Source organism: Fusarium coffeatum (genome assembly GCF_003316985.1).
Source record: "Fusarium coffeatum strain FIESC_28 chromosome Unknown BRIP53273_contig_95, whole genome shotgun sequence".
Classification (NCBI taxonomy): domain Eukaryota; kingdom Fungi; phylum Ascomycota; class Sordariomycetes; order Hypocreales; family Nectriaceae; genus Fusarium; species Fusarium coffeatum.
Genome location: NW_022157890.1, coordinates 79265 through 105318, shown reverse-complemented (window position 1 = coordinate 105318; position 26054 = coordinate 79265). Strand labels below are relative to the sequence as shown.

The 26054-nt window shown below is 48.9% G+C and overlaps 10 protein-coding genes across 10 annotated transcripts; 7 read left to right on the top strand and 3 right to left on the bottom strand.

The window, feature by feature from the left end:
- Positions 1–217: 217 nt before the first annotated feature.
- Positions 218–5059, top strand: FIESC28_04541 (uncharacterized protein; the record flags this gene model as incomplete). Its single annotated transcript, XM_031158688.1, has 12 exons — positions 218–338; positions 390–520; positions 577–754; positions 917–1166; positions 1804–1924; positions 1980–2264; positions 2314–2394; positions 2441–2530; positions 2577–2926; positions 2977–4097; positions 4146–4264; positions 4310–5059. 12 exons carry the CDS (start codon positions 218–220, stop codon positions 5057–5059), a joined length of 3597 nt encoding a protein of 1198 aa, XP_031017266.1.
- Positions 5060–5809: 750 nt separating this feature from the next.
- FIESC28_04540 (uncharacterized protein) lies at positions 5810–7288 on the top strand (the record flags this gene model as incomplete). The annotated part of the gene is made up of 1 exon (XM_031158687.1): positions 5810–7288. One exon carries the CDS (start codon positions 5810–5812, stop codon positions 7286–7288), a length of 1479 nt encoding a protein of 492 aa, XP_031017265.1.
- Positions 7289–7650: 362 nt separating this feature from the next.
- Positions 7651–8960, top strand: FIESC28_04539 (uncharacterized protein; the record flags this gene model as incomplete). Its single annotated transcript, XM_031158686.1, has 5 exons — positions 7651–7752; positions 7802–7967; positions 8015–8535; positions 8582–8680; positions 8730–8960. The coding sequence occupies 5 exons, from the start codon at positions 7651–7653 to the stop codon at positions 8958–8960; spliced, it is 1119 nt and encodes a 372-aa protein (XP_031017264.1).
- Positions 8961–9551: 591 nt separating this feature from the next.
- On the top strand, positions 9552–10241 carry FIESC28_04538 (uncharacterized protein; the record flags this gene model as incomplete). The annotated part of the gene is made up of 1 exon (XM_031158685.1): positions 9552–10241. The coding sequence occupies one exon, from the start codon at positions 9552–9554 to the stop codon at positions 10239–10241; it is 690 nt and encodes a 229-aa protein (XP_031017263.1).
- A 261-nt stretch (positions 10242–10502) lies between these two features.
- On the top strand, positions 10503–11480 carry FIESC28_04537 (uncharacterized protein; the record flags this gene model as incomplete). The annotated part of the gene is made up of 1 exon (XM_031158684.1): positions 10503–11480. One exon carries the CDS (start codon positions 10503–10505, stop codon positions 11478–11480), a length of 978 nt encoding a protein of 325 aa, XP_031017262.1.
- A 536-nt stretch (positions 11481–12016) lies between these two features.
- FIESC28_04536 (uncharacterized protein) lies at positions 12017–14085 on the bottom strand (the record flags this gene model as incomplete). The annotated part of the gene is made up of 8 exons (XM_031158683.1): positions 12017–12055; positions 12113–12140; positions 12192–12299; positions 12349–12561; positions 12811–12995; positions 13046–13347; positions 13398–13443; positions 13489–14085. The coding sequence occupies 8 exons, from the start codon at positions 14083–14085 to the stop codon at positions 12017–12019; spliced, it is 1518 nt and encodes a 505-aa protein (XP_031017261.1).
- A 528-nt stretch (positions 14086–14613) lies between these two features.
- FIESC28_04535 (uncharacterized protein) lies at positions 14614–15281 on the top strand (the record flags this gene model as incomplete). Its single annotated transcript, XM_031158682.1, has 3 exons — positions 14614–14751; positions 14804–14942; positions 14992–15281. The coding sequence occupies 3 exons, from the start codon at positions 14614–14616 to the stop codon at positions 15279–15281; spliced, it is 567 nt and encodes a 188-aa protein (XP_031017260.1).
- A 488-nt stretch (positions 15282–15769) lies between these two features.
- On the bottom strand, positions 15770–18637 carry FIESC28_04534 (uncharacterized protein; the record flags this gene model as incomplete). The annotated part of the gene is made up of 5 exons (XM_031158681.1): positions 15770–18069; positions 18119–18266; positions 18323–18440; positions 18491–18519; positions 18593–18637. 5 exons carry the CDS (start codon positions 18635–18637, stop codon positions 15770–15772), a joined length of 2640 nt encoding a protein of 879 aa, XP_031017259.1.
- A 2476-nt stretch (positions 18638–21113) lies between these two features.
- FIESC28_04533 (uncharacterized protein) lies at positions 21114–23753 on the top strand (the record flags this gene model as incomplete). Its single annotated transcript, XM_031158680.1, has 1 exon — positions 21114–23753. The coding sequence occupies one exon, from the start codon at positions 21114–21116 to the stop codon at positions 23751–23753; it is 2640 nt and encodes an 879-aa protein (XP_031017258.1).
- Positions 23754–24913: 1160 nt separating this feature from the next.
- Positions 24914–25880, bottom strand: FIESC28_04532 (uncharacterized protein; the record flags this gene model as incomplete). The annotated part of the gene is made up of 2 exons (XM_031158679.1): positions 24914–25669; positions 25725–25880. 2 exons carry the CDS (start codon positions 25878–25880, stop codon positions 24914–24916), a joined length of 912 nt encoding a protein of 303 aa, XP_031017257.1.
- Between the last annotated feature and the right edge of the window lie 174 nt (positions 25881–26054).

Genomic DNA, 26054 nt, shown 5'->3' with positions numbered 1-26054 from the left:
GCCTTCCCACCAAACAAACACGACAATCCAGTGACAAGGAACGTAACTCGATTGCACGGGTATCACTTCGGGAAGGAAGAAAGGAAGAGTTGGAAGCCTCCCATCATGATGCCACACTGTCAAGGAAACAAGTGTTTTTTGTTTTTCCATCAGTTCTTCTCTGCGTATGGAAACATTACAATACCCATTGTCAGATGAACAACCACAACACGCAAAGATGATAAGTCTAACTTTTGTTCTTTCTTTTCTCATTGCGTGTGTTCTGTCATCTCCACAACTTCATCGTAGATCTGAGATCTGTGGATCGCCTAACAAGATTGAATACACATTCATTCAAGGTATGATATGAACATCAAAGTTTGACTGTCGTGACGACTAACTCGAGGTAGATCCTTTCCTTGGGGATGTTGATTACGGTCAGCCCGGAATTACTTTTACGGCCGAGAATGGAGATGACAGTCTGCGCTGGTTCATGGTGTATCAGAACGCAATCGACTTCAAGCCATACCGAGCCATGAAGGTATACACTCCCTGATGAATGGATGTCGAAGTATTCCCTGCTCACATCCGTAACAGATCCCGTCGAACACGACCGTATTCATTGATTTGACAGCAACATGCCACACGTTCTCCGGCAGACTGGTCCGCGGCGCCGACATCAATTTCAACGGCGAAGCCCATAACCTTGGTACATGGGCAGAGGTGAACTGGGGAAACTACCCACTTGCCTATGGGGGAGTGTCTGTCATCGAAGGTAATTCAGCATGCCCCTCACCGGTGAGTAACAGAAGAATTATCTTCTATGTCTCAGGCTGCTATAATGAACTAGCTCATTATTTCGTCTCTCATGTCTTTGAGGGCCAATTCTTCTGTTACCCTGAGGCCTTACAACATTTACAGAACTAACTTACCTCAGGGAACGACGGACCGATTCAGTTTCACTCCGAAGATCCGAACACACCAGTCATGGGATTCGCACATGATATCATATCTGTTGCACCCAAGCAATGCCGAGAGATCAAGGACAGCGGGAGTGTGGCCCTGAAGCCAACCGACAAGAACGGTTACGATGAGGCAACACGCGACTACACCAAGCAAATGCTGCGGACTGAAGAAGTTTCCATAGACAAAAGCTCCACTGCTACGGTCATGTCGCATAAGGGAAGGTTCAGGATTAGGTTCCTTCATGGAAATCACTAGGATCCAGTATGGTTGGCCAGGGTTGCTTGATCTTTTTGTACTCGGAAGGCCGCTGTAAGTGGGAACAGTTTCGGACGGAATGTGAACGAGCATCGTGAGTCATGGCAGACGGAAGTTTGCAGGCTTCACAAGATATCTTAGAACACGATTGACCATATCGAATACTTTTTGGGGTCGTATTTGTAATTCCTCACTTGAACAACGGTCAATGGCTTTGCGAGCTTCTTAACAAACATGCGACGCTACGAAAGCTAACTCATTCCTAAAATCGCAGAACGTCCTCCCATAAACATCCGGATGAGCTTTCCAATCGCCGACTTGTAGCTCTAAATACATGATCCCATATTTTCCTGCCCGTAAGAAGGGTTTCAATTTGCAGCAACTTGCATTTCTCTTGACAAGTGATGCTTCCCATGTTAAGAGGTGTGGCGTAAGCGTTCACCAGCCACACGTGCGTTGCCCCTCTACCCATTAAACCATCCCACTTGATTTTGAGTCGGCCCCTCCAAAACTGAGCTGGAACTTGATCTCACTCACCTTATTTCAGTTAGTTGGGCAGGAAACGCGGCGCGAAGCCTGGAACTCAATGAATCGTCAACAAAGACCCAACCTTAAAAACGGCGTCGACCTTCAGCTTCAGTCTGCCTTCAATGATGGCAATTGGGCTGTGGTGATTCGCCTGGCAGAGAAGCGGGCCAAGACGTTCAACGACCAGTACTATGAGGTGCGCCCTTTTGCGATTTTATTCAAGATCATTGTAGACTGATTTAGTTTAATAGATTGTCAAAATCTGCGCGGAAAGCCAGCTTGATGATCCCAGTTCCAAGTTTGCTGCCATAACCGCTATTGACAAGTTCATCAGGGAGGAGACCGTTGTCAAGGATGTTGATGCTCTGGATCTTCTCGAATGGGCCGCCCAGGGGCTCAATGATGATGAGGATTTCCCTCAGACTCTTGGACCGTTGAGAGCACGCCTCGTCAAAGCTGCGCCAAAGGACAAGATTGGTGCTAGTCGATGTTTGGAGTCTTGCCTACTACATTGGGATCTTGTTAGTGCGCAACAGGTATGATGGACTCGATTATTCGGCAAGACACCCGTTGACATCTTTTCAGATTGCTGCGATACTGGACAGATCCTTTGCACAGGACCGAACGTTCATGTTTTGGAACATCGTGATTACACACTTGCTGGCGGTCCGTATAATGTTCCTTCTTCTCGAACACAACTGACCTTCAAAAGACAAGCCCACAAGCACCTCCAGAAAAGAAGAAGCTCTACGGCATGCTCGCACTCAAACAGATTCAACGTGCTGCGCAATTGGCTGAACAGGTAGTTGTATCTCTCGAATTCAGTAACTTGTCACTGACTGTACTAGGACGCCGGCAACGATGCCAAACCCCAAGCTCGAAGCATCCAAACAGAAGAGGAGACCCTGCTGTTCTACGATGTCACCGAAAAGCACGGCTCCAAAGACGACTTTGACAAGCTCATTTTCAGTCCTGTCTTCAACCCTCTTGCACAGTTCCGAAAGGGCAGAAAAGAGTTGTTATTGAGGACGATCGTCCGATATCAGCAGGATCAAAACTATGAAGCCATCTTCCAACTTTGCAAGGATTGTTTGTCTATTGAGGATGAAAATGGACAACCGAGCCTACTGGCAGCCGATTGGAAGGTCTGGAAACATTTCATCGATGCGGCTGTTCAAATAAAGACAGTCAACCCGGAGTAGGTCTCTTGTCTTGACTTCAAGCCGAGCTTAGACTAACGAAACACAGCGTCGAGAAGATTGTTCAGGAGTTGCTTTTGAAGTTCATCGGGTCACCAGATCTGCGACCCATCTACAAGCGCATCATCCTCCTAGCGCGCCTTTCGGCAGCTTTCAATCTCGTATCAAATGACGCGGAGGACATTATCGATAATGAGCCTGCGTCTTTCCGATTGAAAGAATTGATCGGCTACATCAACAGTCAAGGCACCAACGCCGCTTGCTTCGACGACATCAAGGTCTTTGTAGAGAAACTCACATCCTCTGCACTCAAGTACCTTGCCTACGACTTTACTACCAAACTCTCCGAAGAGACCGAGGATCGGGACAAGTCAGCAAGGCTACGCAACCTCTCGCTCAAGTTGCAGTATTTTGCGGCCACTTGCCCCTCCATGTATACTACGGTACCTGGCGAAAGACCTATGCGTAGATGCGTTGTGTCTGGCACGGAGGTGGATGCTAGCCAGCCTGGACCTGCTTTTTCCGTCATCGCCGAAACTGCACTTAAGGTCTATAAGTCGCTAGCTTATGTATCCTCGAAGGACCGGTCTGTAGAAGCAGAGATTAGACCCGAGCTAGCTGTTATCACTGGCCTTTGCTATATCCAGGCTGCCTTCCCCCCTTCAACCGACATCTCCAATTCGCCCATCTCTTACGCTCCTCTACTTCAAGCCTTGTTGTTGCTCGAGCGTCAACTTTTTTTGACTCCGAAGCACAGCATCATTTCCCTCCTACTAGTGCAGCTGCACCTTCGCGTTGGCTCAACGTCACGAGCTCGTGAAATTTGGGATACGCTTGGAGTCAAACGCACCATCATGGATTCCTTGGCACCCATCTTCTATGACCGACTCTCTACTATCTCGCCGGCTATGATATCACCACAAGACGAAACAGGATGGGAGCTCCTGGAGCTCCTCAGTTCGCACTTCAACGTGTCGCTGAAGCTGAGGATGCCTCGACGATTGATCGACGCTTTTGAGTCGGGTAGTTATAGTAGTGTGACCAGTATTCCAGAATACATGGAGAATCTACGATGGAGCTGCACGCGAGCGATGAGTCTTGTGGAAGAGACCAGGACTGATCGCATCATGGGAGAGCAGTTCTCTGAGGTGTTTACTGATCCCCGATTTAGTAAGTTACAGCCAACACGTGACCCTTGCAATGGCTGACAGTCGATAGTTGAAGTGACGGATGACAAGAAGTTAGTTGAGACTATAGACTACGGGTCGTTCCCTTCGTGGGATTGCAGTTCTCGATCACCCATATATTCTCGCCTACGACTTGGACCCCCTCTGACTGTAGGTCATCTTTGTTGTCTTATTAAACGTCACTGACATTCATAGAACCGTCGCGCACATTTGTCGTTGCTCTCCGAATCCTTCCACGAACTCATGAGCTACAAGCCTCCGGCCATCTACAAGGCTTCTGCAGCAGCCGCCGTTCCTGATCAAATCTTCGTCCTCGAATCACTCACTCAGCTGAGCGCTTCTTTTATCAGGTTCTCGAATGGCCCCAGCACAGATTTCACTCCACAAGAGGCAACATACTTTGAAGTCATTGGTCTGCTGAGCACGCTTATCCCATTCACTACTGGCATTAACAGGGTCAACCACGTGCCCGAAGAGTTTACTCAGATTGTCGACACGCTGAAAATCGCACTGGACACGCTCAAGCTTGAAATTGTAGCTCCCACAACTGCTTCAGATCAGGTCAAGATCCTCAGCACATTCCACTCCCTCGCTATCATCCGTGACACAGCAGCAGCAACAAAGAGCGCCGCACAATGGATAATCGCCTTCAACGATCGCGAAAAGGAGCGCGACCGCTCTGGTAAGAGCAACTTGCCAAAGGAAGTCATGACGCAGATCAAGGAATTGGTCACGGTATCTGAAGCGGCACTCAAGGAGGGCAAAGACACCGTAGCCAAGTTGAAGGAGCAAGTTTGGGGAAGAGACTTCGAACCTTCAGTGAGAATGTGGATCTTTGAAGGAGCTGAAGATGTTACGGAGTTTGTGGGGCAGAATGTTCTGAAAAAGCTTGTCAAGAGTTGGGAAGCAAACATCAAGGGATGGCTTGGGGTGAAATGGAGTTAGACGTGCTTGGCTGTTAATTTGACGTTATTTTGGGAGATGAAGGAAGTTCATCCCTGTCGTGTTGATCACGCATGAGCAGATAACCAAGCATGCCTTTAGCCATCTTTAGTACAGGCAATCTATATAAGATGATCGAGGAATTTATCCGCGATACAAATAACTGGTCAACGGCATCTATTGTTATGAGAATGTTGGCGAGTCACGCACATCTTGTAATGCTGGAGATCCGTTTCCATCGGCCCCACCCGATTAAACTCGAATTATAGTGGGTATGAACCCCTAACCTGATCCTGATCTCGATCTCCAAGATTTCTGCATCCTTTGATCTGCATCCTTTGCTTTGCCTGTCATTCCTTTCAAGGCCGTTGAAGTATATACATCGTCGGCTGTATTTATTTGCTTTATTTCTTTCTTTTAGTGTCAAGTTTCACTTGTACATTTTCATGAGAATATAGATATACATCTCGAACGGCTTCGTCATTCTGCATTTTCTTTGCCCAGCGCCAAGCCTTGTCCATCCTCTTTAGCTGCACTCGATAACGATAGCCTGGTTGCTTCCTTGTTCTTTGGATCCTCCTCTGACGATTTGACATCGATGCGAGTCTCCTCGACTTGAATACCTCGAATATCTCGCGACTTATTGCGACGAACCGAACCGAGTCAGACTTCACAAGTTTGAGACATCGATGCCAGTAGCGACGTCATACCGCTTTAGTTCTGCGACATAAAACAATATCTGCGACATTAGAAATGGTTTCCCGAAATCGCTCTGGCAGACGGAGAACTGCCGCTCTCGCCTTCTTCATCGCTACCGTCGTTCTCCTAAACTACAAGGGCTTCTTGACATTACCAAACTTTGAAGAAGCCAAACCCGACCGACCAGAACTTTCTCAAGCACCCGCATGTGCTTCCTCCATCGATCATCTCCGACGGTCGGCGTATGGCCTTACGAGGGACGTCGTCTACCAGAAGCGATGCATTCGTCCTGTCGTGGACAAGAAAATCGACAGCCAAATCGTGTCACAGAACCCTGATGCGTTGATAAAAACAGGCCAAATTGTTCAGCTTGACCAGGCTTGTGAAGGATGGACCGAGCCGGCTTGCGAACCTGTTACCCTCAAGGTCCCTCCGCCGTACCCCCAACAGGACTACTCAGCATTCATCTTCGGAGTCGCGACGAGTCTTGGTCGCTTGAACGAATCGCTCTCACAGTTTGAAAGCTGGCTCGGCAATACGCATGCACACCTACTAGCAGTCATTACGGACCCTGGCGACGAGCACAAGTACAAAGCGGTTGCTGAGCAGTTTCGTCAGCGCGGCGTCGAACTGACAATCAAGGATCCATGGAACAAAGCCATCACACCGAACGAGCAGCATTTTGCCATCGTCCGTGATCTTCTCGAACACGCTACACCCAAAACCCAGTGGGCAGCGATTGTCGACGACGATACTTTCTTCCCCTCACTGTACCCCATGAGCCAAATTCTTGCCAAGCAAGACCACAAGATACCCGCGTATATCGGTGGCTTGTCGGAGAACTATGATGCGGTCAAGCATCATGGCTACATGGCCTTTGGTGGAGCTGGGGTTTTCCTAAGCCAAGCTCTGCTTCGCGAACTAAACCCCCATCTTGAGGAGTGTCTCAAGGTGGACCATGTTCCTCAAGGTGACGGTCTTCTGAAGCAGTGCATCTACAGCAAGACCAAGACAAAGCTTACAGTTGTCAAGGGACTCCACCAACTGGACATGGGTGGAGATATGAGCGGGTTCTACGAGTCTGGCCGTCTTCCAATGAGTCTCCATCACTGGAAATCATGGCACCAGGCCCCTGTTGACAAGATGGTCAAGATCTCCGAGTTCTGCGGCAGCTGTTTCCTGCAGCGCTTCGCCTTTGGCTCCGACACCGTTCTGACAAACGGGTACAGCATTGTGCAGTACTCGGCTGGATTAGAGAGTGTAGATCTGAACAAGATGGAGGGAAGCTGGGAGGGCGCCAAAGGTTTCGATTGGAGTCTAAGCCCAATGCGAGCCAAGATGGATCGCCGACTGAAGAAGAGCTATCGCCTTGTTGATACAGAAGTAATTGGGAAGAATATTCGGCAGATCTACATCCACCGTGTGGAGGATGACATTCCCGGGCCGGGCGAGAAGTCAAGTGACTCAAAGAACCCGCCGCCCAAGATTGAGGAGAGGAAAGATGAAGTGATAGAATTGCTGTGGGAGTTGTAGAGATTGGATTTCGATTCCCGGTTGGACCGGAGTTGCATATACGACGAATGATACCTTGGGTGGATAAATAAATAGACTTGGTTTTAATGTTAATGCGCTTTTCCCTTTCCCGGCAATAATATGAGAGCAGAGGGGTTCTCACAATTATGTCTTTCTCCAAATGTGCCACACCTAGATAAAGACTAAGATCTATCAGGATATGGCGTCCACGCGATATCGGCCTGCGGAGAACAATACACTATCGTAGATATGATCATCATATGAGAGCAGGAGAGTATTTATACTTAAAGATGTCGACAGAATAACCGTTGACCATCAGTCCTCATCGCTCATCACTCTGACACTACAATCATATCTTTATAATGACTTTTATTCAAATGCCTGATGGCTGGCTCCAGCCTCTTTCAAACCTCACTCTCCTTCCTATCGCTATTGTCATATCAGCCTGGGCTGTTACTATCATCGTGAGTCTTCTCAAAGACCATGATCTTTCGCAATTAACAACAAAAACAGGCAAAACAATGGATGCGGAGTCGCAAACAGCACCTACAACCGGCCACGAACGAAACATCACTTCCTGAGAAGACGTCGATTATTGAGCCATTGCATAACTTTGACTGGAAGACAGCGCCTAGACGTCAACTGCGACCATTCAAGCCGACATATCACATCACGATGGGTACGACTCTCTTGAAAGTAGCCGTCAAGTCAACTAACAAGTTACAGCTATTCAGGCCAGCACACCTTCAGAGCTGATTACCATCGATGAAGATTATGTCGATCGCATAACCCAACGACGTAGCATCATCGCTGCCCATGGTTCAACTGTACATGGTCACATTCCCGAAGGCGACGCAGCCGTGCGCGAGCTCTACACATATCTCCTATCCGAGCAACTCCCCAAGCGTTTCCCAGCCATCTTCCGCCTTTCAAACGATACCTCCACATGCGAGAATCTCGCTACGGGAATGTCTTTTCCGACGGTCCCTAGAGGAGACGCAAATGCCGCGCTACGTATCCTTGGCGAGACGATAGAAGAAGACCTCTTTCTCCTCCAACAGACCCCCGAGGGCCACCAGTCTATAGCGTTCATGTGCTGTTTTCCTTCTGGTTTCGATCCTTCAGAGAAGTTAGGCAAGACTCTTGTTGAGATTCATGCTCCGGTTCCGTCGTATGAGAAGATCGGGTCTAGTATGGAGAAGTTCTTTGCGAAGCTGGAGGTGGGAAAGAGTGTGAAGCGGACAAACGTGAGAATCCTTCTAGAGGTTTGATGACGAAACTGACAGGTCACAGTGGTCCGTTCAAACACATACCGAGTTATTCAATTGTAAAGGCAATCACATAACAGGCGACGACACCTACGAGAACGACGAGAGCGTTGACATCGAGAAGGTGACTCATTCTCTCCACAGCAGTGTATTCCAAACTAACACGTGCCCAGACGTTTCTCCGAATTGAGCTTCAGACTTTGACCCGTCTACCAAAGACTCGCGCTATCCTCTTCTCATTCAAGACATACCTCTACCCAGTTAATCAGATCAAGGAAGAGGGCCTTGGACCGGCTTTCGCGGACGCTATTGAGGGTCTTGCTAAGGGCAATGCACCTGGGATGTGGACTTATAAGAGTGCAGTTCGGTGGGGAAGCAGTGTGATTGACTATCTCAGATCGTGAGAATCATGTTCCTCGACTGAAGAGACAGGCGGGTAACAGAAAGCATTCTATTAGGCTTAGGCTGCACAAATAATCTAGTCTAAGGTAGCATAAAATGATCAAATTATTTCGTTTCTTATGCTCTTGGCGGCCAATTCTTCTGACATCCTGACAAGGAATGAGGCTCTAAGCAAAGCCATGATCGTCATACAAATGAGCCCCAATAACAGTCTCGCCGAGTAACTGCGTAACTCAAGTCCTTGCTATTTTCGAGTAGAAAGGCAGTCTGGTATTACTGGTGTCACTCTATGCTCCTTCCAAAACGGCCGAGGGTGATCATGTGGGACTCTTTCTGCTACATCTGCAAAACGAAGTACAAACAGGGCTATACCTTTTCAAATCTAAACTGCGCAAGTCCGAGGTTGTATCCAGTGGCAAGAGTCCATTACGTGTTGCGGCTCTGTGGTGACTTGTTGCTCACCGACTGGTATATAAGCAAGTGAGCAGAGTTCCATGTCTTGCTCCAATAGATTGCAAAGGGTACATCAAAACCGTCCTCTATCTCTCATTTGAACTAAGAGAACCTAGTTTCTTCGCTTAGTTCTACAAAAAATGACAGTTACCGAGTCACTCAAGATATCTCCTCGAGAGCCAACATCCGTCAGTGTCGTGATGGAAGAAGCAGACAGTCCTGGATCCCCAGATTCCGCATCCATAAACACCCCCAAGGATGAGAATGCACAAGCCAAGACACAATCGCTGAGAAAAGAGCTCCGAGAAAATGGAAAGAAGGGACCGATCTGTACAGAGCATCCGTTCAAGAAGCACGTACTACACTCCATAATCACAGTCGCTCTTATCGGCATAACCTCCCTCGCAACAGCATGCTGGTTGATCGCCTACATCCAAACACGCTCCAAAAACGAGCGTCCATATATCACAGCAGAGATAATCGGAGGCAGATTCTCCTCAACAGCAGCAAAGCTCATCGACGCCGCATTCTCCATGCTGGTAGCGCCAGCTGTCATCGCAATCGCCAACTGGCACATGTTCAAGCTCGCTCGCCTCTCTGCCGTCAACGAACATCGCGGACGAAACTCAGCAGTCAGCATGAAGGTGCTTGTCGAAGTCGCCAATACTGATTGGGGTTCATTTAGTCCATTGAAATTCTGGACATTTGCTCGTTCGAAAAGACCCCGTGTTATCTGCCTGGGAGCAATCGCTGTGCTTTCGGCGCTAAGTTTCGCCTTGTTGAGTAATGTTGTCGCATATCAGGCCGGAATGATGCTCGAGTATTTGTAGGACACTTACTCGCTGCCCCCTCTGGACACTGATGCGGCTTCGCTGTACGGTCAGGTACTTGAGCCACGAGTGTTAAACAGTCTTCAGGATAGACTTGACACTCTGCATCCATCGATGCTAGGGTCGGCCGTTGATGGACTGCTCGAAGTCAACGTATCGGCCTGATCACGAACCCGACTGCCTTCGGATGTGAAGAAACTGTTTGATGCTCCCGTTTACCGACTTAACCTGTCATGTCACCCGTCTATTGCTCAAGCTGTAATGATTGAGCGACCAGATTATCTCGATTCACATGTCAGCATCAGCTTCGAAAGTACAGCAACGACGCCCGAATCGAGGTCGACTAGGTATCAGGCAAACTTTGGTACGGATACATCCATTCTGTCCGAAAGGTCTTTACGTGATGCCAGTGTCAAGTATCCAGGTATTCAGTATCCGCTGATTGCTTTCAATCAAAGTGCCATATGGGTTGGTGCCATCAATACCAATCAAACTTCAGGTATCAATACACCCGGAGCAAACAATTTGGCATTAGCGGGTATGGATTGTCATCTCGCAAAGTCGAATGGACGCGCAGATGTAAAGGTGAATGGCAGTCAATGGACCATCATCAAAGATACTCTGTTTAACGAACAATATGATCCACGACCAAACAAACCGATGTCGGCCTTGACGTCTGCGCTGGACTTCTTCGACGAGGGTCATGTTGGGGCAGCACCAGGGCTAGGCGGACACTTGTTGCGCGCTGCACTCAACATCGCGAGCGAAGGGAATCGGCCTTCGTGGAAGCTTGAGAGTCTCTTTGAAGCCTTCCTCTGGTACGAAACCGAAACTCGGCTTATCCTTCTAGACGATAGTCAAGCCAGGAAAACAGGATGGTACCAAATCCAACGTGACACTGATAGATATGCCATGACCTTCACCCCTTGGCTCCTCCTTGCTGGTCTCGTGGCACTAGGGATTGCATGTGGAATAACAGTCGGACTTTCAATCGACTCCCGAAAGATACACTCTTTACGTGTTGGACGAATGCTGGACTCGATTCGCCTGACAGCTGATGTCGGCGTAGCTCTAGACAAGCAAGTTTTTGAAGAGTGTTCAACCTGGCACAGCTCCAGACTAAACAAGTGTGCTGACGAGGCGAGGTTCCAATATGAGGCGGACGTACGGTTGAACAGTGAAACTGGAGTCTATTCTGTAGGAATCCGTCTCCGACAAGTCTCGCGACCGCATGAATGATAGATGGTCCTGGTAGGAAACGCAGCTGTTGTTAAGGACGCTTCAGAGATACGACCAAGAAGTTGGGTGCTGCCTTGGGCTCAATCTCTGCATATCTGGACCTCGTTTCCTGCTACAAAGGCAGTCCATCCCTTAGTTTGCTATGCTCGTGGGAAAATCACTGTCGCCTCGGCTGTCGGTGACACAGCGTTGTAATTGAACCCGGAGAAGTCCGAGGATACAATTGCGTATGAGTTATATGATTGGGAAATGCGACTGTAAATCTGCAGTGGTTGTGTCGCCGTCATCAAGAGTCGGTCAACACCCTCTCGAAGTACAAGTATTTGGTCAAGTTATGACATTGATGTTGTTGATGAACTGGTTGATTATTAGAATACACGCTGGTCACAAATAGAACCAGACTCGCTGATGTCAAAGAACGAAATCCTTTAAACACCGCGCTTCCATATAGTACAAGATCGCCAAACTCCCTTGTTGTTACAGTACCTTCACGGCTGATCGTCCCGGTGGTCAGGTCCTTGGGTCTAAGTAACCTCTTAGAACCAACCCTTTCCCTCCTTTCTTCGCTTCTCAGTCTGCAAATACAGATTAGTCTCTCAATCACAGCACAGCGTCCATTCGTATAAACATACCCACTCTTGTTTGCAATCACGATAGGCCCTGTAAAATCGTTAACTCCATCCCATCTGCATCATCCAGCGACCAACGTACTGGAAGTACTCTCCGCACATATTCTTATCACCCCCGTTTCTGAACAAGCATCGGTAACTTCTTTGCGCAGCTTCCTGACAAGGATCGTAGAACTCGCTCTTGGATTTGCTGTACGTCATCAGTGTCGGGTTCGTCGTGAGTCGGTTGGTAGGCTTACGTCTCAAACTTTCGGCGCTTGTCGTCGGACCAGGCCTGGGTATCGCCCTTGGAAGCTTCGGCGGTGTCTTGTGGTGTGGAATCGGACATTGTTGGTTGCGTTTGGCGATTGATGAATTCACGGCGGATGAGGATGATTTGGTTTGGGTGGGACTTTGTTCGGAGAGCTGGGGCGGGGCCGATTGAACGGGTGAGGTGGGGGGCCCGTTGAGGTCTGACATAATGGCAAGAACACCACCCTACACCAAAATGATATTTTTCCTTTCCCATCATGAGTTAAGAGTGACGATCAGAGTTAATTATAATTAAAAACCTCTTTTCCCCCCTCTTCGGCTCAACATCGACCAATCAACTCTGCCAAAAGCCATCACTGCTCCAAGTTTCTCTATCCCCTCTCGTATTCACCAGAAGCCCGTCCCTCGCTCGTATCAACTTCCTTGTCGTCTCCTGAGTACAACACAACCCGACGTCAAACTCTTTCAAGTCAGGGTCTCCCATGGTAGCAAGCGCAGCCAGGCCAAGGTATGAGTGATACATATCCGGCGGCCCTCCGACAGCCTTGGAGAATCCACCGATGCGATGCTGCGTGACGTCCAAAAGATATCGCCGTGAGGGAAGGACATTAATAATCGAGGTGTTTCCGAGCATCTAGACAACATGTTAACGGACCGTTTCCCGCGAGCCAGTGATAGATTTACCGAGAGTGTGCCACCAACCCACCAGCAGTAGCACGTATCTGCCTTCTTGTTCCATCGTCCATTGAAACCGACGTGTCCATAACCAGTCTCACCAAGATTCGACTCAATAAAGTTTTCCTCTACCTCATCGCTTTCCTCTTCTTGGGGAAGATAAGAAAAGGGACGAGATGCAAGAAACTGCATAAGACCCTCGCGATTAGGCACGCCCTCCTTTAGTGCATTCTCGGGAGGATGAACGGCTGTAGAGTCCAATGGCCTGTCTAATAGAGATAGCGCACCAATCGCGCAGTATGCGTATCCAGCTAGAAAGGCGAGTCAGTATGGTGCAAAACGGCATGTTGAGGCTTCATACCGTGAGATTCGTGTTGAGAGGACTCTGCCACTCCGCCATCGTATGTCTAATTGCATTAGTGAGAGTTGGTCTCGATGTGTGAGTAACTTACCTGGCCTCTTTTGATGTGAGCAACCATTTTATCCACATCCATATCTTCCACCCACCCCTCATCACCCTCTTTTACATCTCCTCTTAACATCCATCTGATGCAACTTGCGAGATAGCTATGTCTCATATCCCTTCCACCAACAATCTCCCCATCCCACATGTTCTGCCCATAACTTCCATCTTCCCTCTGGAGACCCCTCAACCACTTCAACAACCGCACCCTATCCACACCTTTGAAAGCTGACTTTGCCTCCTCTTCATTCTCAGCTGCAAGACCCAGCAACACGAGAGCAAAGAAGGTAGCTGCGATGTTGGCTGTGCCCTTGTAAGCTTCTTGACCAGGCAAAGCGTGGGTTGAACTTCCGCAGAAACCGCCTTCTGGATGTTGTAGGCTGAGAACCCAGCGACGGATTGCGATGCGTTCAAATGAAGTGAGTGGGACGGAAAGAAGATCCAATGCTGAGATGGTGAAACATGCGAATGTGAGTCGGGTTGAGTCGTATGCTGTGTAAGGCGATGGTAGATACGTTTTGTGGCAGCGCTGCCAATATTTGATGTGTTGTTGCTTATCTAGCAACGGACTGTCTAATTCTGACATTGTAGGTAGTTGAAGTAGAATTTCCGAAAATATGCGGCTTAGTTGTATTGTTGTTGAAGGAATCTTATTCACATCGCATGCATACAGCTGGGGTAGGTAAGATCCGCAGTCTCATACTCCTAGGTTCACTAGCCACAAACACAGCCACTTGACGACCCTCGCGCCACAAGGTACGCCTCTATTCTGATTCGTCAGGTAAATGCTCAAACAGCCTTATGCACCAGAGCTAGGAAGACCCCACCACCATTGCGGCATGTGATGCAATGTCTAACTTGATCGAGCCCCTGGCAGCTTCTGTCCGTTCCTTTTTCACGAGTGTCCAGCAAGACTTGATCGCGAACAAACACCTACGCACCCTTCTTCACATTCTTTTAACTAGAACGCTATTACCCTCAGGTTGGTCCTCCGGCATACTCCCCTTCTCTGGACCACCTCCTTTCGACGACTGGCCACGTGCCTCCTTTGCGACACAGCATATCTCGAGAACGAACAGTACTCCGTCTTCACTGCGCATACCAAACCGCAATCATGGCGCTCATATCTGCAAAGACCATCATTACCTCCGTATCCCTCTTCCACCTTACGCTCGCCTACTTCTTCCTTACAAACCCAAGCTCCATCAATGAGCAGGCACTAGTCTTCATGATGGGCGAGAGCATGGGAATGGTAAGTTCTGTAGTACCGTCGCCGTCCCCCAGCTAACACCAAACTCCAACAGCCCTTGGCCAGAGGTTTCGAGTCACAAAGCTCTCCTCTCGCTTTGGCCGCAGTGGTTCTCATCTTCATTGGCTTCAGCGATCTGGTTTCCCTTTCCATGCCCGACGAGATCTGCTTGGTTTTCCACTGGGGTATCCAAGGTATGCATTACCAACGCTCCAATGAGTCTACAGCAACTAACAGCAACAGCGCCAATTCGATCATTCCTCTCGCTCGGTTTCGTCGCTTACATCTTCCTCTTCGGCCCTTCGTCTCCTCTCTACGACAAGTCCTCCCGTGGTCCCATGACGCACCCGAGCGCACATAACCCATCGTATCGTCCAGCTGGCTGGGGCGGAGACATGCTCAAGAACCGATTATTCTTTACATTTATCTTTATCGAGACGATGACCTGGTTCTGGATCTGGGTTACTCTGCGTGAGGAGAGAGATGCGATCCTGAGCAAGAAGTCTCGAAGACGCAACTCGAATGCCATGTAAGGAAGTCACTTACATACCGGTTGGAGGAATGAGGTCTATTTGGTTCAAGATCGTGTTCTCTTAGGGGAGGCTTGACCACACCAACTGAGCGCATGAAAGCTTGCGCAAGACCACCTACTACTGCCGTCTTTATTTTGGATACACCAGGGTATTGGATTGACTGGTCCAGATTGACCATGCGTGTCAAATAGATGTGCTACCATGGCAGCTCGGTCGTTTCATGCCAGCTGAGGCTGCTACCATATCTGTCTCATGTCATTATACATAAAGCTCGAGGCTCAAACTCGTCAACCAAAAACAGATATCCATAAAATGCTACGACTCTATTGCTCGATGGACGACTGCAAAGCTTGACACGCACAAACAAGAAGACAAACAGCACGCCGACAAGCTTTTACAATCCCGCGAGAAAAAGATTCGCTTCCGTCTATAAAATTATACTAGTATCCATCGTCAAGTCATCTTTTATCAGAGGTGACGCTCATCTACTATGAGCTTGCAGGAGCCTTCTCGGCAGTAATCGTTGAAGCCTGGCTTTCTGACTGTCTTGCGATAATGGTGGGCGCAGGTTCCAACTCAGGTTGAGGCTCGTTTTCTTCAAAGATCTGCTCCTCAATCTTTTCGCCCGGACCGCCTATGACTGGGCTGAAAACATCAACTTCTTCGATATCCTCGTCCATCTCTGACCCTTCATCCTCCTCTTGAATAGTGATTTCTCCAGATCGACGTCCCAGACCAGAGGCACTAGCGCTGCGGGAATGTGACCCAGACCCACTGTTGCGCTGGCCTTGAGAAGGTCCACCAAAGTTGTTAAGAGTCGGACCCTTGAATAAGTTCCGCTTTCGTTTTGCAAACATGATGCCTGACGCGAAAGGATTGGGTGATCCTGGAGCTTGTGGTGGGCCATCAGATGGCATTCCTTCGTTAAACATATTGAGGGTCGGTGGGGTGGCTCGAACGAGGCGAATGTTTGATGGGAATGAAACTGAGGTGGGGGTTGCTGGAAGAACCTTGACTGAATGGTGAGGGGAATGACCTCGCTGGAGAGGCGTTTTCGACATGGATGTGGAGAATGAGGCAGCTGAGCTTGTTGAAGACGCTTTGGAGTGAGTATGGTGATGGTGGTGAATTGATCGCACTGACGACACTGACGAGGATGTCGACTTTCGGCCTCGCAGTCCAGCCGAAGACCGCCTAACAGTCGAACGTGGCGTAAGAGGCGAAGGAGACAGTGATTGTCGCTTGTATGATGTAGCGAGACGAGGAGGTGGAATTGTTGGTGATGCGAGACTTCCTGATGCCGTTCTCTGGGAGCTGGCTCCACCTGTCCTTTGGCCGTTAGCCACTACACCCTTAGGTAGCGAGGCTGTCGGCTGTGTTCCAGGCGAGGTCGCGGTAGGATATTTGCTAGTCTGTGGTCGTGAGCTTCCATCTTTACTGCTGACAGTGCTTCCCTCCTTCTTATGGAGGTCTGGGGTGCTCTGACTCGTTCGCCTGGCATGGCCACGTCTTCTTCTCGTTGCGCTCTCGACAAGCCAATGTGTCATATTCTTCCAGTGAGATATGAGTGGCTGGCTAGGTCTTCTTCTTGGTCTCTCGTTACCATTCTGTTGTTGACTGTGTTCATCGCTCGTGTTAGAACCAAGGGCATCCGATGTGGTGACCAGATGAAGTGTAGAGCCTCGAGATCGAGCGCTGCGTATCATTCCCTCCTTAGGGGGTGGTATAGGCCTGCGCTGACGAGACGTTGAGATAGACCGTATTGAATCCTTGTCGACGGGCGGAGGAGGTTGGTCGCTGTCCATGTTTAATCCCCCCGAGTCCCTGATTTCTGGAAGCTGCGGAAGATCAGACACAATGTAGTCAACATAGTGAGCACTCCTACGCTCACTCCTTCCCCTGTTTCGGGAATTCGACTTTTCCAATCTTAATTGCCGCCCATAGCCATGAGTCTCATCGACTTCGTGTAATGTTGGAGCCATTCTTTCCAAGCGGCTTGAAGCGGCGGATAATCGTCGCATACTGCGACTATCAAGCTCCCTCTCTCTTCGCTTCTTCTCTCTGCGCTGCATTTTTCGTTGTTCCTTCTCCAGTAACAAAGCCCACCACCCAGCCAGTGCATCGCATTTTTGCGCGAGTACGCTTTCTATGACTCCATCAATATTAACGCCAGCACTTCGCATTCGCTGCAAGCAATCCTTCTCCAACGGCGTGGAGAATGGGGGCGGTTGCTGGACATCCAGAATAGCCCGTTGCGTTGGGGCATGCTCGGCCAGAAACGAGTTGGAAAGAATCTCGGGCAGACCGGGGCGCAAAAGCGGTCTCTTCGATAACAATGCTTTGATCAGTGGAATCGCATTGGGAGGCATATGTTCTGGGAACTTGGGGTCTTCGCTCAAAATCTTGGTCCGAGTCACGTTGTCATCATCATCGTCGAATGGAAGTTCGCCGCATAACAGTGCGTAGAGAATGATACCTAAACTCCAAACATCAACCTTTTCACCGGCATACTTTTCACCCTTCAGCATTTCTGGCGCCGAATAGCAGATGGTGCCGCAGAAAGTCTGCAGATGGTTTGTTCGGCCCTCATATTCTCTCGTAAAGCCAAAGTCGACAAGTTTGACATTTTCGTGTTTGTCGAAAAGAATGTTTTCCAATTTCAGATCGCGATGGACGCATGATTGGTTGTGGACGTAGCTGACAGCGCCGACAAGTTGAGTGAAGATCTTTTGGACTTTCTCGACGGGAAGGGGACCATGCTCGAGGAGATGGTTGTAGAGTTCGTCGCCTGGGAGTGTTAGTTTGGGATATAGCAGAATGCATTCGGGAATGGCTACCAGAACAATACTCGAGCACCATCCAGACCATGTTCTCTGTCACAATGACCTCGTATAACCTCGCGATGTGTGGATGAATGAACTGTCGGTGGTGGTGAATCTCGCGCGCAAGGTTGGAATCACCCTTGTTGGCTGACTTGAGCACTACCTGCTTGAACTTAGCGACCGGCACAATGTTGCGATTGTAATTGGACTGATGCGAACCTTGGAGCCATTGGTGAGTTTGTGAGAGGCAAGATAGACCTTGCCGAAGGACCCCTTTCCGATCAAACGTCCAAGAGCGTAGTTACCGACGGATTTCAATTCGTGGCTCGCAAATTCGCTGGGGATTATGTTAGCCGAGTCGTTTGTTACCAGGGGCGCGGGTCGTACTCGAGAAGCTCCTGATATGAGCGGGCAAGCTGTTGTTTGTCAGAACCATGTCTCTTCAACCGTTTTAAAGCTGCATCAAATGCAGACGAGACAGCAACGCACCTTTGCCTTGCGCACAAGCTCAGCTTGTCCTTTTAAGGCCTGCATCCCTCCGCGCCGGATACCACCAAGCCGTGCCGCGAGGAGGGAGTCGGATTATTCGGTCGTGTTGTTGGTGACGAAAAGACAATCGAGTTGCGTTGGGCAACAAGAGGCGGTGGGAATGCGTTGGGTGACGGTGTCGTTCTACTTTTAGAAATGCGGCAACACATGCAGAATTGACCCAACAGTGTATTAAAGATATAGTAAGATTAGACTCGCGACAAAGTCTCAAGGTCGAAGTCTAACAGGTCGTCATCAAGTATATAGTATTATCGAGTCGGTCGCGTTCAATGCTGCTGTAATGGATGTTTCGTTTCGTTTCGTTGACTGCTGGGTCATTTGGTGGTCAGACTCGAGGCGGGTAATTGAGCGATGGTTCGCGAGGTAATGGACGACGATAAAGCAAGCGAGCTTAAAGGCGCAGGATAGGGAATGACACGAGAAATAAATATACGACGCAGAAGCAAACGCAAAGAAGGGTATTCGTGGAGGTGGACAAGACAAGGCGAGGCGGCAACACCTGTTGGTTGTATGGAGGAAGTGTCGGTTTGGGGTAATTATTTTGGAGCTGCAGCTGGACATTGGAGGTCCGACTTTGGCAAGTCTACAACAAGGGCAGGGGTACACCGAGCGTCGGCGATGGCTCACCAACAAGGAAGTACCCAGGTACATCAATCTATCGTCATCTCGTCCGATGAGATTCATCCTTTCTCATCTGGGACCATGATGTGTCGATGATAATATGTAGATTCCTAAAATTCAAAGGCCAGAAACAAGAACTTTTTGAACGCTGATGAAGAACTTTGCGAATATTGCCCAATGTCCATATACCAGCTGGTATTGTCATCCCTTCCTCGACGACAGCCCTGGTAGTATAGCGCGAAAAGATTGGACATGGGAAATAAGCACCAGGGGGGATTCATTCGTCTGACAATGGGATTTTGAGGCCCTTTAATCAAAACGTGCAGGCGCACTTCAGATAATTTCGCCAAGATACGGCAACCATATTCGAGTCTATTCGAGTCGTGATGAGTGTCGCCCCTACTCACTCGATCAATGTTCTTTCACTGAAGTGTATCGTGTTGGCAAAAAGAAATACAGAAAAAGAGCAACTTTGCACGACCAGGATTCGAACAGGAGAACTTGCCCATGAAACTGGGTGCAGCATGCACCTAAGAAGGGACTGGCTGCAGCCATCAAAGCTTAACACAAAGAGGAAGGAAGAATCCAATGTTCAGCACTTGAACTCTTCATGTCAGGCGTGAGATTTCTTACCAGTCTCCCAGAAGAAGAAAACATGAATGATCGACTCAATCAGTCAGGGTTTGCAAGAGCTTCTCATACACAACACCGTGACCTGTCAGTATCATCACGCTTTATCCACAGTGATCAACACATTGCTCGTGGGTAAGTATCCATTAGAATGACATGCCACAATCGACCCGGATATGGCAGGAATTAATCCATTTACTGAATTTGTACACTAATCCTCAATCAGTATAGCGTCATCGCTTCAACTTGACCTTCGTCTTTGGCTTCCGCTATCTAAAAAGGCAGGCCCATGAATGATTTGTGTACCCTTTCGAGGACATCGCCGAGACCAGTCCAGAGCAATCTGTCTGGCGTCGCGTTGTACCTGCAAACATCTGCAGTTTGAATGCGTCTCTGTACTCTCCGACATTGAACAACATATCTCACCCAACTGTCACATGCCTACTATCCATCTTCCAAGATGTAAGAGGAGATCGTCATCTCAAATGTCGCCGACGCATTCTCGTCACATTTGCAAGGCTTCAATGACGACAAAATCTGCTGACGGGTAATGGAGAGCCAGTTCACAAAAACTGGCTCTTTATCACTCATAAATGAACCAATCTATGGAACTTAAAACTCGGCTGGTATGCAAAAACTGGTCAAAACTTGCTTGCGATAGTGTCGCCGAGTCCAACTGCCAATAAACCCATGCCGGCTGTTCGGATAACTCTGTGTGCTTCTGACAAACCTGCTCCGTCAGAACGGGTTCCTGCGCCAGTAGCGCCGAGACCTTGCGATTAAGGTTCTTTGAACCTCTCAAGACAGCATGAATTGAGCCTAGTCTGTCCTCCCAGTCCAGACCGTGGAATGTGATTTTGACACAAAAGATAGGCCCCGAAGCCACGCGCGCCTGTACTACACCACAGACGGTATAGGTTAGTATCCCATGTGGTATTAACTTTCCCTAGATCCTGACTTATCAACACCAACGATGGGTCGATCCGAGAGCTTCTTGTTTGTATAAGCGAAATATTGGTTACCAGATGGCTCAGTACGACGAGCCGAGAACTGTATTTGAGACTCGATGTCCCAGATTGCTAAAATCATGTCTTCTTCGCCGTTTGAACTCAGTTTATAAACGGCTGAGCGGCCGGTAAAGAAGGCTTGGAAATCATCAAATCATCACAATCATCAACACTTGTTTGCCTTGACTACTATATCTCTCAATATGGCTTATCATACAAAGACGCTCCTCTGCTTCCTGGTACTAGTTGCCTGGACCGAAGCATTCTGGAGGATGTCATGCGGCATCATCCAAACTTCAAGAATTGACCCAATTATTGCGCCTGGAACGTTCTCAGCACACGTCCACAAGCTCTCTGGTGCTAGCACCATCAATGTCGACTCTACCTTCGAAAGTCTGCAGACTGCGAGATGTACTTCATGTGAGATACAGGATGATAAATCGGCTTACTGGACACCGCAGTTGTTCTACCAACATGCCAATGGCAGCTTTCAGATGGTTCCAAATGGTGGTACCGTTATCTACTATCTTGGTCGTGGTGAAAACAGATCCAAGATTGAGCCATTCCCCCCAGGCTTCAAGATGCTGACTGGAGACAACTTTGCTCGATCTTACGACTCCAAGACAATGACATACAGTAACTCCAAGAACAAAGGTCGACCAGTGGCAGACAGAGTTACCTTCGCATGCCTCGATAGCTCGGGACCTTTCAAAGAGCGCAACTACATGTGGCGAACGGACTGTAACAACGGCATGAGAGCTCAAATTCACTTCCAGTCGTGCTGGGATGGCCGAGACTACCAACGCGATCAGAGCCATGTTACCTACATGTCACAGATAGACAATGGCGTCTGTCCACCGAGCCACCCGCGCAAGCTCCCTCAACTTTTCTTCGAGGTCATCTATGGAGTCAACAACATCGACAAGAGCAAAGGTGGACGATTCGTTTTTGCCAATGGCGACACTACAGGTTACGGATTTCACGGCGACTTTTTGAATGGATGGAACCAGTCTGTGCTCAAGAGTGCTATTAAGAACTGCCTCAACAATGACAGTCTCAATGGTGTCATCGAGAAATGTCCCGTTCTCGCCGCTTCACAAACTCCCTACTTCAGCGACAATTGTCCCGAGATGCCGCCTCTTGTTAACGAACCTATTCGGGGAATGCTTAACGCCCTACCAGGCTGCAACAAGCCTTCCAGCGGCCCTGAAAGAGCGACACCACCAGTCTGCGACCAGAGTCCGACCATCAACGATCTGGGAGACGCTGGACTTGGAACGTTGTTTGACCCTGCTCCGGGCGACATGTTTGGTAACTGGTCCTATGTTGGCTGCGCCCCTGAAGGTACGAAGCGAACACTGAACAAATATTCCACCAACTCCCGCAATATGACTATTGAGTATTGTACATCAGCGTGTAAAGCCCAGGGTTATCCTCTTGCCGGTATGGAATGGGGCCGCGAGTGCTACTGTGCTAGCGCGCTCACTTCAGGTGCATCATACATGAAAGCCTCCACCTGCGCCTCTACAAGGAAGATGACATGCGCCGGAAACATGACCCAATATTGTGGAGGACCTGACCTTCTCACCGTATGGAATGATACCTCTTACACGCCACCAGTCGAGCTTGTTGTTGGACAAACCACGATTGCCAAAGGAGCCGCTACTTACCATGGCTGCTGGGCAGAAGGGAACGGTGGACGGGCGCTCTCATCGGATCGCACTGCCGACGCCGTAGGAATGACGAATGAGAAGTGTGTCGCATTCTGTCAAGAGGGTGGTTATAAATACGCCGGCACCGAATGGGCACAAGAATGTTACTGTGGCAATGAGTTCTCCAATGGTGGCTCCAACACCTCCGACATCTCCCAGTGCTCGATGCAGTGCAAGGGCGATGTTTTCAGCTACTGCGGCGCAGGCCAGAGGTTGAGTGTCTGGAAGCTCAAGCAATCCGATGAGCCCAAGGGACCAATTGTTGCACTAGATGGTGCTGCTCGCTATGTGGGATGCTATACAGACGGAGGGTCAGGTGGCCGCACGTTGCCAAGTGCCTCGTTCACAGGGTCTTCCGTTTCACTCGATACATGTTTCGCATTCTGTGAGAAGCTCAACTACCCACTCTTTGGCATGGAGTACGGACGGGAATGCTATTGCGGCTACACGCCAAAGACCCAGGCTACTGTTGCTCCCGATGGAGAGTGCAAAATGCCCTGCGCTGGCGATTCTACACAGAAATGCGGCGCCGGTAATCGCATATCCATTTGGAACAACACTCTCTACACTCCAACCGTCAGCACAGTGGCACTGAACAGTCTACCTAAGTATCTGGGCTGCTATACAGAAGGCACTGACGGCCAAGCTCTTGGTGATGCCAAGATGACCGACAAGAAGATGACCGTTGAGGCATGTGCAGAATTCTGCTCTGGCAAGGGCCTTCCCTACCTAGGAGTCCAGAACGGCCAGGACTGCTACTGTAGCAAGAAGGGACCGTCCAACGGTAGCGTCGAAGCGCCCAACTCACAATGTGGCATTTCTTGCAAGGGCAACAAGTCTCAGAAGTGTGGCGCAACCAAGAAGCTCAGCGTCTATAAGCTTGCAACGGTTTCCAAGACCGGCTCTGCCAAATCAACGACCAGCCCTGTGGAGGCAAAGGTCCAAGCCAAGAAGCCTACACCAAGTCCCACCAAGACGACATTAGCCAAGGTGACCACGACTTCGAAGAAGTCCAAGTCAACTTCCAAGGTCAAAACTACGAGCTCTACCCTTAAAAGAGTTACATCCACCAAGAAGGGTAATCAGAAGCCGACGTCGACTAGTTCGACCGCCAAACCGAGAAAGACGTAGGTGGTTGGAGGAGTAAAACGGTGACAGATTGAGAGATAGTATACGTGTTATGAATTGTATGTCTTATTTATTTCCTAATTTCTGAACGTCGAATCTTGCATCCATGAGCGTGGCGACCGTAGTACAGAATCGTAGTGATTGTTATAACAATGTCAGGTTGAAAGATGTGATCCAGAAACCCTTACTGCCAACAACTTTGGACATCTTGTATATGCTTATCCTTAATTCTGCTGCCTGGTTCCATATACGCTCCTTAGTTTCGTTAAAGATTCAGCCTGACTTAATTAATTTGGACGTGTGAACCTGACAGACACAGCAATTCGATACGTACTATTCTTTGACTTGAATGCCAACACCGTGGAGGGTTTGGGCTGATAATCTGTTGAAGTCACTTTCGTGTTATTAGTTATCAGTCTTACGTATATATCATGGGATGTTTGTAAAGAACTTCACTTGTAACGGTACTATCGGCTCGGTGCAAAGCAATCTCTCAGCCTTCCTACACTCGATGCGGTATAGGGAGGACCCGGCGCGCTAGGACTCAAGCATAACGGGGCACACACCTTGAAGCTTCTTCAAGACTACTGTACCAACCTTGGAGCTTTGCGTGCATAAAAAAAAAAGCCTTCGGTCTTGTTGGAGAAGCTTTTAGCCGTACAAAGTTCCTTGATGAGACTCTATCACAGTCGGTGGGCAGTTGAAGATTGTCTCCGCCTCGGAAAGCATTGTTATCATGTATTATTATGACAAACTGATGCTTGAGGCAATACAGTTGGTGCAGAGGTTTGGGTGGACAGTCCTAATGGGTGATAAAGGTATGCCATGAATTCAGCAAATTATGTCAAGGGATATCGGGAACTGGTAGCTACATATCCGATGTCATATCGAACGATGATTAATATACGTTTAATGTTGGGAATAAGCCGGCATCGCTGCGCTTTTCGACGAACTATGGGGAGTAGCTGCGTAGCAGAAGGTTTCTCCTCGAAGGCTCCGTGGTTTAGTTGTTAAAAGCAAAGAGGATTAAGATCCTGGGGACTTGGGGTTTGCGGTCTGTATTTCAATTGTAGTACTTAGCCTTTATTTGTATAGCTTAATGCACTTATACAATCTAGTACTGACAACCTCCACAACACATATAGTACCTATAACCTGACATCCTATGGATGGCGGGTACGGCAGCTCTTGCAGCGGAGCATAAGCCCAGTGAGACCTTCCTCCTCAAAGAAACAGTTGAACTTCTCATCACAGTGTCGGCATTTGTCTGTTCCCTTTAACTTGGCAAAACACGCGTTGAAAGCTGCAGTGTTTGCTGCAGTACGTTCCTTTGCCGTCTTGTAGGATATCTGGACATCTTCAAGTTCCTTCTTTAGTATAGCCATTCGCAGACCGCAGGCAACAATGATCTTCGAATAAAGCGCAGGGTCGAGCTTGAAAGGCGTGTTGTCTTGGCTGAATAGGTCCGAGATGTCGTATGACTCCGCTGCGACTTCGGCGATGATAGCATACAAGTTTGCATGAGCGCCAGATGAAACTTCCTGCAAGAGACGAGGGAGGATAGCGTTGTTGCCGAGCAAAATGTTTCTGATCTTGGACTCGGCGAGATCTCGGAGTCCTGGGATATTGTAATAGTCGGCGATAGCGTTGACTTCGAGGTGGAAAAGAAGGACTTGGATCGCGTCTGCTTTCTTCTTCTCTGCGGCGTCTGTTTTGGCCTTGGAGCCGGCCTGGTCATTGCTCTCACTGGTGGTGTTACCCCATCCGTTATCATTGGCGTCGGTGATGACAGTATCCTCAGCATGGGTGTTTTCAGTAGGAAGCTTCACATCGTAGTCCCTCGTGTAGAAAAAGGAGACCAAACGCTTCACAGTAGAGATGTCGAACCCTTGGACGGTTACGACTTTGGTGGTCGCTTCCTGAATACCGACTCTTAGCGACGAATCGTAAGCGGTGATGTAGTTGTTGACGTACCTTGAACTCTCCGCAGAGTGCAGCATTCAAAACAAGTGACTGTGGACAGACAACAGCCTGATGCAGCCGAAATTCCTGGCCTTCGCAGACGAGAGTGAAGTCACTGAACTGACCGGAGGCCAGTATAGATGACAGGAAGTCGTAGGGTGGTGCCATGCTGATGAAGACTTGGGAAGGAGAGGAAAGATTGGAAAATGCAAGGTTGAGCAGCGTGTGAGATGCTAAAGAGAACGAGATGGTAGGTCCAGAGAAGTAGGTAGGCAGGTGGGTGACAGAAGAACTGTCATCTAAGGCTTAGGCTACATAATAAAGTAGCCTAATTGCTAGTCT